The sequence below is a fragment of the Metarhizium brunneum genome, chromosome 5 (assembly GCF_013426205.1).
Source record: "Metarhizium brunneum chromosome 5, complete sequence".
In the NCBI taxonomy this organism is placed as follows: Eukaryota; Fungi; Ascomycota; class Sordariomycetes; order Hypocreales; family Clavicipitaceae; genus Metarhizium; species Metarhizium brunneum.
Genome location: NC_089426.1, coordinates 4068315 through 4082593, shown reverse-complemented (window position 1 = coordinate 4082593; position 14279 = coordinate 4068315). Strand labels below are relative to the sequence as shown.

General features: G+C 52.5%; 4 protein-coding genes across 4 annotated transcripts; all 4 read left to right on the top strand.

Moving 5' to 3' along the window:
• Positions 1-2514: 2514 nt before the first annotated feature.
• Positions 2515-3242, top strand: alp1_4 (Alkaline protease 1; the record flags this gene model as incomplete). Its single annotated transcript, XM_014686425.1, has 2 exons — positions 2515-2826; positions 2877-3242. The coding sequence occupies 2 exons, from the start codon at positions 2515-2517 to the stop codon at positions 3240-3242; spliced, it is 678 nt and encodes a 225-aa protein (XP_014541911.1).
• Positions 3243-4827: 1585 nt separating this feature from the next.
• Positions 4828-5268, top strand: coaA (Coactosin; the record flags this gene model as incomplete). The annotated part of the gene is made up of 1 exon (XM_014686424.1): positions 4828-5268. One exon carries the CDS (start codon positions 4828-4830, stop codon positions 5266-5268), a length of 441 nt encoding a protein of 146 aa, XP_014541910.1.
• Positions 5269-8624: 3356 nt separating this feature from the next.
• On the top strand, positions 8625-10412 carry HNM1_4 (Choline transport protein; the record flags this gene model as incomplete). Its single annotated transcript, XM_014686423.1, has 4 exons — positions 8625-9245; positions 9318-9517; positions 9580-10157; positions 10240-10412. 4 exons carry the CDS (start codon positions 8625-8627, stop codon positions 10410-10412), a joined length of 1572 nt encoding a protein of 523 aa, XP_014541909.1.
• A 2403-nt stretch (positions 10413-12815) lies between these two features.
• G6M90_00g092640 (uncharacterized protein) lies at positions 12816-13235 on the top strand (the record flags this gene model as incomplete). Its single annotated transcript, XM_014686422.2, has 2 exons — positions 12816-12992; positions 13044-13235. The coding sequence occupies 2 exons, from the start codon at positions 12816-12818 to the stop codon at positions 13233-13235; spliced, it is 369 nt and encodes a 122-aa protein (XP_014541908.2).
• Between the last annotated feature and the right edge of the window lie 1044 nt (positions 13236-14279).

Sequence of the window (14279 nt, the reverse complement as noted above, 5' to 3'; positions counted from 1 at the left end):
TACAGTGGGAGCAATGTGTCGCACTGAGTTGTCCCTCTATTGTTAGATTTGCCTTTGCTAGGCCGGCTTCATCACGTGGTCTCTGATTCCGACTCTGTGGTAACTCTGGCCTGTGGCGCGAGGCGTTCCGGCGATACCGAATAATGGCAGACTTGTTCAGAGACATTGCACAATGAGGTTACACAATAGTAGAGGAAGGTACCACGAGAGCCTGGAGTCGGGCCTTGGCGGGGGCTGCCTCAGGCCTCAGGGCGCACCGACTTCGACTTCTTGTATTTAAAGAGACCTCTTGAAGACCGAGGACCTTTAATAGCTTAAAGTTGGTTATTGAATAAATTTTAAACTACACATCTCGAGGTTGGTAACCCTGCTATTATTACAGTGCCCATGCCTGAGATTTCTGTCGCATTAGATATAGGTGCATTGGCAGAAATCATACGTTTCAAAAGCCAGGTATCTTGAAAATTGAGGCAAGACTATACTATGCTAAGCGTTCGAAACTATATAATCGGGGAATAAGCTTGGCCTTCTCTATGGTATCTTGTGACTTGTCAGAGGCTATGGAGAGAAAGAGAGACAGATCCAATATATGCACACTTATAAGCCAGATACTGGTAATGCTTTCCATGGCTAATTATTACAAATCTTTTTGCTTTATTCCCTAAAATTTAAACCTGATATATGCACTGTTGGAGTCGAAGCCACTCTGCTAAATCTATTTACGGAGCTCTGCCAATAAGCGACGGGACTGATGTTAACGACAGGTTCCAGTCTATTTCTAGGTTTATGAATAAATCTCTCCCATCTGCTCTTGGATTTCCCCCCCTCACGCTACAATTTTCATCGGGTATTATGCTGCATACAATTCAGACCCTGAATGTGTAGCCAGGTGTGACATAGCAGGTAATGTTGAAGCCAAGAAGAGATAACTATTACAAAGAGTATATATGTAGTAAGGGGTACCTAATAACGCGACAAAATCTCGTATTAATAAAGTCACTGCCATAAGAGCTGTTACTCCCCTGCGATCTAACCTGTATTATAGTGAAAAACCACTAACACAAATATAAAGACTCGTGCTAACACGCAAGTCTCTGTATACAGCCCCCATAACCTCCCATGTCAGGTCCCTCATGAATCATGACTAAACTCACAGGGTCTGAATTGTAATAGCAATAGCTTCACAACCCGGAACCCCTTGCGGCCCTGCGGTACTTGGAATAACTCTCAATTCACGTAGTATTTAGCCGACGTAGACTTCCGATTATGCACCCGGTTATGCACCCCAGTTCGCTATAGGGTCGGTCCCGTGAATCCGCAGTGCAACACATGAAACCTCGCTCCAACTGGAGCGGCCGTGAGGCAAATAAATAGGCTATATAGCTAGCGTGTTACGAATTCACCTTGCCGGTGACGATTGTTGAAACTGCGCTTGCCGCTAAACATGGTTGACCCAACAGCTTTGCTGCATCTTCACCGCACGTTCTTGGATCCTCGAGTCGCAAACAGCAGGAATACCTGAGCTCATGGCACAAGACGTCGTCATCCTGGATACGAATGCGGCGCGGAGCACAAGTGCCACCGCTCCGAATCACGTATTAGCGCGTTTATGTCTACAACGCACAAGGCCCAGGGTTTCATTATTCCCTTTATTAGCCGGTTTGTGATGCCGACATCTCCGGCGGACAGCAAGGGCCTTCAAATGGAGGAAAACATGTCAAACAGTCTATTTACACCCGCTGACATGTCGACGTTGTGAAGACGTGAAAGCACTATATTCGAAAGACGGGAGACCACGACTTGGTACAACACATTGGCTGTGCTTCCGCTTCACCTGCTACTTGAACTGTACTAATAGCGACGCCCAGTATTCTCCCTTTCGTTCTGGTACATGTATTAAATGGGAGCATGGAATACACTGTTCTGATTTAGGAAGCTGGCAGAGAATATCGCACGACCCAAGCCGTAGCATTAGTAGCGTCGATATCGAGCATAAAGTATGCTGTCCTGTGTCCTAGTGTAGCGAGTTGAGCAAAGAATATCGTACGAGTCGACATGAGAGTCCAGGAGGCCTAGGAGCGCGCGGCTTTCACTTGATCCTATCACAGGCTTGAGAGGATCGTGAGGCACTCGCAACAGTGCTATGTCAGTCCAAGACGCGTAAATTAAGCAGTCTGTATGCCAGGGTCATCATACATATCGTGCACTATCACCAGGGGCATGCTAGTCAAGAGAATTCGGTAAGTTGCTGCACTATATAAAGAGAGCCTCCCTGCCATTGAGTTTATAGATGGACCAGATTCGCCCGTCGGATAAATCAAGTGTAAATATTCAAAGCCCACACAACATGGCCATTCCGAAAATCCTACTGCCATCATCGTCACGCTCTCGCTGGGTGCGGCCGCTCCTGCACAAGACAACGCCCCCTCGCCCCTAGAGGATACATACAACGTCACCCTCAGGGAGGGCATTTCCTCCCGCCATGTCGAGTCCCACGTTAACTGGGCGCGCGCCATGCACGATGCTAGCCTAGGCAGCCGCGCCCTTGATTTACCAGGCGTCGAGAAGACATACGATCTCGGTGCCTTTCACGCATATTCGGGATCCTTTAACCAAGAGCCTATTCGTAAAATCACGGATAACCCAGAGGTACATTCCACAGCACGAATGATCAATACCACACAAGAAAGCGTACTCCGGTCGCCTGTAGGTATTAGCCGCCGATCACGACGCATAGCTAATCCCATTGGCATCAACAGCCCAAATAGACCTCCCGTGGGCTCTAAGCACCATGTCCAGCGGGACTCCGGGCCTCAAGCTGTGTCGGTACGACGAGACCGCCGGCAAGGACATGTTTGCCTACGTAATCGATTCAGGCATCCACGCCAACCACGCGGAATTCGGGGGGACGGGCTGCCCTCGGCTTCAATGCCGACGGCCCCAAGGTCGACATCTTTGCTCCCGGCGTGGACGTCATGTCGACTGACACGGGCTCTGGCAAGGCCACAAGAGTCTTGTCGGACACCTCGCCCGCTGCTCTTCATGTTGCTGGACTGGCACTTTACTTGATAGCTACCGAGAATATCAAGACGGCCACCAAACTTTGGGTCAGGATCTTGGCTCTTGCGACCAAGGATAAGATCGCGAACCTCCCCGCTGAAACGTTCAACCTGCTTGCGTACAATGGGGCTGAGCAGGCCGTTTCTGCGGGAGCTCGGGTCCTCGTGACGCATGTCGAGTGATGTTGCATAAGGCGCTTGTCGGCGAGGAGGAGGGAGAATTCGCAAGAGTCCAAAATACGCCTTTTGGATACTATTTGCGAAATGGGTATCAAATCAAGAAGCTACACGATTCCTCGGTAGAGAAGCTCGGGTCATAATGATGTAGACTAGAAAATAAACCGTTTGTACTCATCTTGTTGGTAGAATACCGAGTTCGCGAGAGCAATGTGCACATTTTATCCACACTTCTTAGAGCAGCACATATTCGATGGTAAATAATAGCAGGCAATGCGTCGCATGAGAACTCGATGCAGGGCAGACATGGATAGTGCCTCGCACGGTGTCAAGCCACTACTCAACCAAGACGGCACTTGGCCAGATCATTCATCCTTAGGCAAAGGCTGCATGGGGGTGACTCCATTTCCCCGCGATATCCCACGCCCAGATTAGGCTAATGCAGATCAAACGGACAAAAATCGGGGACTGTACGGCAGGGGCTTGTTGAAGATGGTTGACGGTGGAATATCATGACTGTTGATGTTTCTGTTTGTCATATTATCTCCGCGGTCTCCTCCCACCCCGGAACCACAAACTAATGCCAAAGCCACCTCCGTAGATTGAATCAAGGCTGGAAGCATAGCCTACAACGACGCGTGTCTTTGTCTTCCGTCGGCCCTGGGGGGTTGCCGCGTCCCGACAACTCGGCACATGCGGCTAGTATTTGAGTTGATCTACGCCCGCCGTACGGAGTAGACCAGCGGCCAACCCCGACACAAAGCCGAGACACGGCCACGCCGGCATTTGCTTGGGTTTCTTCAGCCGGGGCGGCGCCATGTCGACGAAGCTTCATGGTAGGTTGCAATGCGCATGCTTGTATGGGTGGCAAACCTGTACTCTGCTTGTCCCTATAGTTTACTTGGCGAGGCAGCAAGGCTGTGAAACGTGGTCCGTAAACTGAGTCGTAGTTTTGATCCAATTCTCTAAGAAAAGGACCCTCGGTTTAATGGGGACAAGCAGAATAGGGTATCCGGATTATGCTTATTTTCTGACAGACAAGCTCATTTTGGTTGCTGGCGGGGGAATCGACCAGGCGCGCTAGTACACGACTCTCATACATGGTGAAGGTAGCTTTACTTTCCCGGCATGTTGCATCCATTCGCTGCAAATCTTGGTATTCGACCCATGTACCGAGTGTCGTCCGGTCTGGTTCAGATAGAGTGGCCCAGTGAGGACACCGAGGCCTTTGGCGTTGAAGATGGTGGGTTAGCCTTGGACATAGCTTGTGCTCGAAACTCTGGACAATGCTCTTGTTTGCGCCATGAATCTTGTCCCCAAGTGGGGCGGCGAAGCAGTTGACCCCCGTGCCTTTGCTTCTCCCCCTTTTGCCCGACCTGGAGTAGTAACTGAAAACCTCGCAAGACTCTTTTGATCGGTCACAGTTGCACAAACAGTGCAGACAAACAACCTGGCACTTTTCTCGGCCAATTTGAACCGCTCACTCTCCGGACACCTCCCTGGGAATCCCTGTAGGGCACACACCGGGGCCTTGAAGCTTGTCGCCACCTCCACAGATTTCATTGCCGTCGAAAATCCCCCATCCCGCACAATGAGTGGCTTGGACCACCCCGACATCGCTGCTGCATATGATGCCGTTCGCAGTGACAAAGATGAAGCCAACTGGATGCTCATCTCATATGCGGCAGCAACCGGGAACAAACTGTCGCTGAGTAAGACCGGCACGGGGGGCATTGCCGAACTGGCCGCTTCGCTGGACGATGCCCAGGTTCAGTATGGTTATGTACGTGTTCAGTACGCCAACGACGCCGAGAGCAAACGCGTCAAGTTTGTCCTGGTTGTCTGGATTGGCGAAAACACCAAAGTGATGCGCAAGGCACGGGTCAGCGTCGAGAGCGGCGACGTCAAACGCATTCTGTCCCATCACAGCATCGCCATTACCGCCAGTGACCGCTCTGAGCTGGAGGAGAGGGATGTGGTTGCGAAACTGCGCAAGGCTGGCGGTGCCGACTACAACGGAGGCCGAGGCTGAGTGGACAGCGCACCACCTTGGCAAGAGCGCTATATCAATTCAACATACGGAGTACTACTGAGTAAAAAGCGCGCATGTCGTACAGCAATCAATGCCTGGCGAGGTAAAATTGGCCGACATGGGGACGCTTGTTGGGTTTCGTGTTTGCGTGGTTTCCGTAGCAGAGCGAGTCAGTTCAAAGTTGACGGGCTGGGAAATGCCTGTAGACGACGACCACTGTCGGTCAAATTAGCAATACATACATACAATAGAAGCGTGGTTCAATTTGAGCTCGTCTTATTGCCCAGTTACTTTTAGTTGGTTTGCCTAGCTCGAGGTTGCTTCGCAGCTATTCGCCGTCCAAGCATGCGGGAAGAAATGCTACCCAAGATCTTCAGGGTCTCAAGCCAGCCAAGTTACTAGCGAGCAACATTGTCTCGGGCTGTCTGCCCCAGCAGGCTGCCCAAGATTACTGTACCATGTACAGTACGGAGTAGGCTTGCATTGACGCCAATCCGTTTGGTGCACGGCGGGCAAAGCCACCAGCCCACAAACAAACGTGTTGAACGGTGGCCACATTCCAGAACTTTTGAGCATCCCTGCTCAACGTGACACTCTAATAATCGGAGCGATGCAAGCCACCAGGAGGGGGGCACCTGTCAGGGTGCGACGTGATAGCCAGAGAACGGGTGCCTCATTTCGCTGCTCGTGTACGGAGTAGTCTGCATGTGTTGGTTCGTCGTTTGGGCTCCGCCCACATGCGACCTTTGTGAGAATTGTACGTAGTACTTAGCATGCCTTGACTAAGACCTCCTGCGTCGTGGCCGTCCTGCGTCGTGGCCGTCTCCAAGCAGCCGTTATGCACAGATGTTTCATGGCATAGAGACGAAGACGATGATTATTTAAGCTCTGCGGCCCAGGATCAATCGTCGCGTCCATTGAATGCACCAGTCGGTGAGCTGGCCTCGGCTCGATCCGTGATTGCAAAAAGTATGGCCCCAGGCGCTTTTATACTCCGTCGCTTGGGCTATGGCGCTTGGTGCTTAGGTTTATTATTCCGCAGACTCTTTGCATGAGAATATTGTCAAATTTCAACGTCTCAGTGATGACACGACAGGCCCTTGACCTCCTCCCACACATGTCCTTCCTCAGCGGCTTGTCTCGGAGCTCGACACTGGCTTTCACGATAGGCGAATGGGAGGGGCTGGATCGGAAAATCCTCCAGACCCAGAGTGACGTCGTTGTGGTTCCCCTGCCAAGTGATTCTCATTGAATGAGCCCACAGTTAAATCTTCAAACAGTCCAGAGACCCGTTCTGCTGAGTCTCGGCAAGGCTCTCGTTGGCCATGTCCCCAAACTATGGCTCCCAGACTCCATTGTTGAACTCCTCCTAGTTGCATGCCTCTCCACAGCCCGCCTCTTGCGGTGGAGAAGTTCATGGCTGTGCGAGGATTCATCTTTAATTCTCGCGTGCGCTGTCGTCCATGTGGGCATTTTATGTTTCTCACAAGGAATAGGAACTGACACGGCTCGCAGGACAAAAGACAGGAAGCAACGCCTTGAAGCGAGCCACCCTTGGAGGTTGTTCATGCATCAGTGTATGTAATTGCGTTGGGTGATCCATGTCATAACCAAGCTACGTTCCATGTAGCGTAATATTCAACCTTGCACCTCTAGTGGGTGCCCGTAGTAGCAGATGTAGCCAACCGCCTGGCGAATGTCATATTTTCAAAACGTTATGTTCTCCCGGCCATGCGCTTGAAATCATTTGGGGCCTAGACAATCAACTCAGCTGTCGGGAAGAGGCGGGAGCTTAAAGTGTAGGCAGGCTCAAAGTATACCGCCACGAATGTGTTTGAAAAAGACATTCTGGCGAGCGAGCCGAAAGAATGTTTGGACGACGATACAGGCATTTCGCCCAAAATTCGGCATTATGCTTCGCTGTAGCAGTCGTCAGTTACGACATCTCAGCCAGTCAGGAGTCCAGAGGCGCTACCGTTGTCTGTGTTCCCTGTCGATAGCTCCATAAATGTCAACGCCTCCTGGATGCCCCCATGTTTAAAAGTGTTGTCCAGTCCTGACGTTCACTACCCACAATTTGTGATCTCCACCAGGGCGCTGGGATTGCTCAAGTGTTGGCTGACCGTCGACACGAGTAAGACGCCAATGTCAATGGCTCCCTCCAGCAGTGGAAGCGGACAAGGGGATTGTAGCAATGGCATCGCATGCCAGCGTCCACGACCACCATGCGGCCCACAACCGTTGCTGATCACTGGCGGGATGGGATACAACTAACAGGTGTGAGCAAAATACTTCGGAGGAACATGCCTTGTTGGACAGAGCACCCGTGGCCTGGCGCAGGCTGCAATGCCACCGTCTGGCCTCGTGCGATGCAAGAGTTGGGTCGGCATCACGGAACAGGAATTCATGAAGTGCGAGAGGCTGGTGGTGGTGTGGCTTGTGGCGCTTGTGCCGTCTCAGTGTCAGAATGTCCTCAAAACTGATGGTCGGGCGCTCCTTCCTCGTCGCCTGGCAGGGCGCCCAGATGTCTGCAACCCCGCGGTCCACCATCACGCCTTCCGCCCGCCACCAAGAAGAGTCCAATGTGCAGATGGCTTGGGACGTGAATTGCTTCGCAGAGTCTCGAAGGCTTCGTCTTGGTCAACCACGTACACCACCCTCGGGAGCACGCGACCTCTCGCTTCGTCCAGCCAGAGGTAACTCCGTACTGCGCACAACATTATCTCACAGCCGCACTACGCCGCTATCCCGGCGCCGGATTGGACGATTGGCAGCAGTCCTCGTCTGGCGCGCGGGGCTAGCCGCATTAATCCAACCCTCGCCCACGCCGACCGGGGCTGCCATCGACCGTCGCCACAAGAAAGAAGATTGCGGCCCTTGACCTCAGCTTTCGTTTTCAGTCAGTCGTGCAATCGATCTAACGTCCCCATGCGCGGGCCCTGCAAGCACCCCAGTCAAGCCGAACCATTGAAACCGGGCTGGGATGCTTGGCTTCTTCAAGACAAGAGCCACCTCCAATATTTGGCTTTGGTGGTGTTTAGCTCCACCATGTTTATATCGCCGAACCGCCGCCTGACCCTTCTTTCGAGTTCCCTTCTCTCCTCCACCTGCTCGTCCATGCCTTATATCAAGACGCCCTTTGTCCCTTGTTTTTGAGCGTTCGCCTTGGGTCCTTTGGGCGCAATAGCTTCATTCCCTTCCGTTGCTTGTTCTGTTTTTTCGGCGTCTGGTCTCCTCCCCGCCCATCTCCCGCTTGCACCTGGTGTCGCATCGGCCCATCGCATCGCGAAACTCGACCATCTTGACCCTTTGACAGCCAACACCCAACCGATTGCCCCGCCAAAACCGCTCTCGCCATGACGCTCACCAAGCGGGACTCGCACGGCAGTCCGTCCGACGTCGACAACAAGGCCGACCAGCATCTGCGCCTTTCGCACGAGAATGACTCTGCCGACCAGATCCTCGAGAACCTCGGGTACAAGCCCGAGCTGTCGCGAAACCGATCGACTTTCCAGGTTGCCTTCATGTCCTTTGTGCTGGCTTCAATTCCCTACGGTCTCGCAACCACCCTTGTCTACCCCATAACCGGCGGCGGTCCCGTCGACATCATCTGGGGCTGGGTTGCTGTCTCGGCCATTATTGTCTGCGTCGCCGCGTCTCTGGGTGAAATCACCAGCGTCTACCCTACCGCCGGAGGTGTCTACTACCAGGCCTTTATGCTTGCGCCCGCTAAATGGCGTAGGATTGCTAGTTGGATCTGCGGCTGGGCATACCTGGTCGGCAACATCACCATTACCCTGGCCGTCAACTTTGGTACCACTCTGTTCTTCGTCTCGTGCGTCAACGTCTTTGCCCAAGACGACGACCACCCGGTTCTGGAGGGCAAGCCTTACCAAGTCTTCCTCATCTTCCTCGGCATCACTCTTCTGTGCAACGCCGTCTCTGCCCTCGGCAACAAGTGGCTTCCCTGGATTGATGTAAGTAGACCGTCAAAGAGCATAGGTGCCAATCAATGTCCCAGTACCGCGCTAACATGCCATTGCTGCCAGACTGCCGCCATCTTCTGGACCTTTGCCGGTGTCATTGCCATCATGGTCTGCGTGCTTGCCATTGCCAAGAATGGTCGCCACGATGCCAAATGGGTCTTCACCTACTTTGAGAACAACTCGGGTTGGCCCGATGGTTGGTCATACATGGTTGGTCTGTTGCATGCGGGATATGCGACCTCTTCCACCGGAATGATTATCTCGTGAGAACTGCCCTGCCCGTGGCTCCTTTGCCCCGTTTTCTCCCGCTGACTTGTTGATGCAGCATGTGTGAAGAAGTCCAGCACCCTGCGACTCAGGTTCCCAAGGCCATGGTTGCCACCATTGGCATCAACACTGTTGCCGGCTTGCTCTTCCTCATCCCGCTCGTCTTTGTCCTCCCCGATCTCACCATGCTCGCCAGCCTTGCCTCTGGTCAACCCGTGCCCCCTATTATCAAGTCTGCCATTGGAAACTCTGGCGGTGCTTTTGGGCTCTTGTTCCCAATCATGGTGCTTGCTCTCATTTGTGGCATCGGCTGCACGACTGCCTCTTCCCGCTGCGCCTGGGCGTTTTCCCGTGACGGTGCCGTGCCCGGATCCAAGATCTGGATGAAGGTCAACCACACTCTCGACGTCCCTCTGAACGCCATGATGCTCTGCATGACTGTTGAGATTGTGCTTGGTCTGATCTACTTTGGATCCTCGGCCGCCTTCAATGCCTTCTCGGGTGTTGGTGTCATTTCGCTTACTGCCTCATACGCCTGCCCAATCGTCATTAGCCTGCTGGATGGTCGCAAGGCCGTCAAGGCGGCCAAGTTCTCGCTGGGCAGATTCGGATACGTTGCCAACATTATTGCTATTTGTAAGTCGTCGCCATTCATCGCCATTCATCGTGGCCTGTTTCCGCCTCCGGGAAATGCCCATGCTAATCCTGCATCGTGTAGCTTGGTCCGCCCTTGCACTTCCGCTCTTCTGCATGCCCTCGGCTATCCCCGTCCAAGCCACCACTGTCAACTACGCTCCTGCAGTATTCGTCGCGGCCGTTGCCATTTCAGGTATCTGGTACTGGGTCTGGGGTCACAAGAACTACGCCGGTCCCCCTGTCCAAGGCGAGTAAGAAACCCCGCGTTTAGGGGCTGGTTGTTTTGTCCAGAATAGAAATACAGTTGGATTTTTTTCAAGGAATTCACGTGGTATAACTCCGTATACGGTGCTCATTTGAGTGAGCGCAATGTAAAGTGATGTTATGCAAGACTGACAATGGTCTTGCTCAGTGATCCTATCCACATGGGTCCAGCTCTTGGTCCCGTGTCGCCAGGCCTAAGAGATATTTTGCCACGATGAGAGCCTGCCCACGCCAGCCTTTGCGCCAAAGCCTTCCTCCTAGATCCTAGGGCAGGATATGCCTGATTTCTGAAACGGGGCAGATGTAACTACTCTATTTTAATCTAGGTCGAAAGCTCCTACCTGGCGGTATTTCTGCCTATGCGTCGAGAGATGCGGCAGAAACACACCGCAGTTTTCTCTGACAGCAGCCGTGGAAACAGCTTGCCCGGCTTCACCTAGTCCAAGGCGCAACCGGCACAGAGACATCCCAGCAACTTCCAGCAACTTCCAGCAACCAGCCCAAGGCCGTCTAGGTCGAAAACAAGTGTAGAACTGTACTCCCCGGGAACGGTAGTGCCAACTCATCTACAAACGACGACGCCGATACTCGAGACACAAAACAAAGTTAGTAGGTTGGATTCGTCGTGGCCACCTCCAACGAGTATCTATGAGTGCTGCGAATCAGCTCGCACCAGCTAGCTATGCTATTTGAACAAAGCCGCGTGCATCAGTCGCAGAAAATTGCAAACGGAAGCATTGATAGCGACAAGATTGAGTATAGGTTCCCGAAAGGGGTGCTTCAACCTCGATCGATTTACAAAAGAGCATTTTGCCAGCCCGAAAGAAACTATTATTATTATGAAGCGAGTTATTCGCGTGCCCTGCTCCCTACGTATCAAGATGATTTGACGGTAGCTGAAATGCTTATCATCAAAACAGGAGAGCAAACCACAGCAGCTTTGATCCATATCGTCTTCTCATCTTACTTACACTAAAAGCTCCAAGGAATCAAGGCCCTACAGACGCGGATAGGACTCGGTACACTGTCCTTTCCCCGGGAAGCCTCCACGCCCCAATATATTACTCGCAGCCTGGTAGCCAGTAGCCAAATCTCCTTGAGGCGTGGAAATTCAACCTGTCCGCTCTTTCTTTGCTAGGAAGTTGTCGCCACGGCCAGCTATTCGTCTTCCACTGGCACGCACACCTGTCATATTGGCAACCAGAACAAGATCGCGAGCGTAGAGCGTTCCGTACGTCACGGGGAGTTCGGCGCCGTGGCAGTTCAAGATTCCACTTTGCGGCGAGTTGTCGAGCCAGGCCACTCAGACTGCCCAAGAGCGATACGAGTCCTCTGGGGAAAAGGGCAGCCAATCCGCTGGAGACGAGTCATTAGGACATGTCAATGTTGGGCGCTGCCGCTGTCGATGGTTTCTTCGTTGTTGATGCGGCAATCGCAAATGCGGTGCTTGGTACTTACTATGCCGACGACGCTCGCGATGAGACTAAGTGAGCCTTGCGTACCTAGGTAGTTGGCGAGTATAACATAATCTTTAGGGACGAGGTATTTCTACTATTACTGTTTACTTGGATACTACATGGACGCCGTCCCGTGTTTGCAACAACTTGTATTCCAATTTGCAACTAAACTAGGATAAATGTCCAGCAGCAAGGCGCAATGGTGAATTGCCGGCCATAATTGGGGTGTTCTCAATGGGATCGAGGGGGACAGATGGGAATAGTTCACAAATCCCGATGCCAAGCCCGAGAAAAATCAGGCTACGTCAGACCAAAGCTAGACCAGACCCTTGACGGCTCGTGTCTTGTTTCGACGACACGGCAGAGACAGAAGGCCTCTGGCAGCTACTAATTTAGGTACGGCAGAGGTGTTGTGGCGAGAAATGGTACATGCTTGTTGCCAGCCAGCCTGTGACACGAATTTCCAAGTCTAGAAGAGTGTACTTGTCAATACGACCGAAATGAAAATTTGAAATGAATACTCCGTAGCCATATGGAATACATTCATGGTGGCATACTTTCACGTGCCATCCAGCAGCTAATCAAGGTGAAGCGTGACTACAAGACAACCCCAGCCCCGATGGGCAGCTCGACATGGACCTCCCTCTTCAACATCCAAGATTTACCAAGACGCGCTGTGCCGCAAATCATGTACACATGCTCTGTGTGTTCCGACGCCAACTAGAGAACGCGAATCATGACATACACGGCAAAACGCGGGAGCATGGGCAAGGCCTACCGGCCCTGGATGTCGAAACGAGCATCAAGTCTAGAAGCATAATAGAGCCTGGGGACAAGATTCACAACATGGGCCGGTCCAAGACAGCGCAAGGCGATACACAAGGCCATAGAGGACAAACATCAGAGGAATCGGATCAACCTCCCCGCGCGTCTCAAAATGGTCGACAGGTCCGAAAACGCTCATCCAAGAAAACGCCGAGGAGGCACCAGACAAACACAGGATAGCATCGACAGTGAGCCAAATGCCATTCTTATATACACAGATGGAGGCAGCTTCAACGGCCGCGAGGGCACTGCAGTAGTATGCACCGCCAACCAGACCCAGAAAGCCTATGTGTGACGACGCTGCATCGAATCTGCCCAACGCCAATGTTAATCTTTCAAGACAAGTGCGATTAAGGAACCTGGCCACGTTTGGGATATCCACACCCTGTTAGACTACGCTGCCAAGGCGTGGGGAACTCACTTCCGCGAGGCTGACATCGTCGTTTCTCCAAGACTGTGCGACCCGGATGATAAGAGCCATTCGGTTCGGTCTAGAATTGACTCGAGTGCTACAGGCATGAAGCTACCGTGAGCTCCCAAAACGGCTTTCCTGGTCACGCTCCTTTCAAGAGAAGCCAGAGACCAACAAAAATGGCAGACATACTTTTCGCCGTCGTAAACCCTTTCCCAGGGGCGGCAGCCGGTGCGTGGATATGACGAGGCGACCCGTTGAACTCGAGTGTTTGCATGGTGAAGCACCCGCGGATACCCATCTAATCTGCATCGGCAGTAGCAACGATCGATGAACCTTCCTTTTTGCATCGATTTAGAGCTGTTTCCAGGGCTCTTCATATCAGTATAGTAGGCAATAACCGGCTACCTGAGGTTGTTGCCCAATACTCTTCGCCTAGCTACAAGAACACTCGTTGGACGCGCTGCCAAAAGGAGGGTTAGAGCTTTCAATAATAGAGCCATCTCTATAACAACTGCAATATGAAGCCGGCGGGGACATGACCATTTTGGCACCAATAGCCAGCAAAGATGGGCCATTGGGAACTGCTGAGATTCGCAGTCCAGACCACTACCCTAGAGATTTTCTCGTCTGCGTCCGTGTTGAAGCCATTTTGCCTCGACAACGTATGCTACCACGCCTGCCAAGGATCAGCCGGCCGTCATGATGAAAAGAAGGGTTCCATTTCCAGCCAAAATCATTCATTTGCCGTGTACCCGACCAAGGGCAAAAGTAGACGTATACGAGGCAGTTGATCTCGGGCCACGTACAGCCAACCCCGTCTTGTCATACTGGTATTAACCTGCATACGGTGAGCAAGGGATGGACACCAGAAGCGAATGAAAGGGGGAGGCGGTCGTTATCTGTTGAGGGGGAGGCAACAACAAGACCGCGGCAGATGCGAGTTGTTGCAGCTAGCCGACATTCTACAACTCGTTGCTTCATGTACCCCATATCCGCCACCACAGCATTTGCATGTGCTTCTCCCAGGTTCGTATGCAACAGCGGTTGGGCGCTGGCCGCTTTTTTCTCAACCCCATGCGAGCTTCAAACAAGGGCACTCAAGGGTTGGGGCAGGCTGAGGCTACTATGTAAGGCTTCACCACCACCGAGAGGCACGAACGA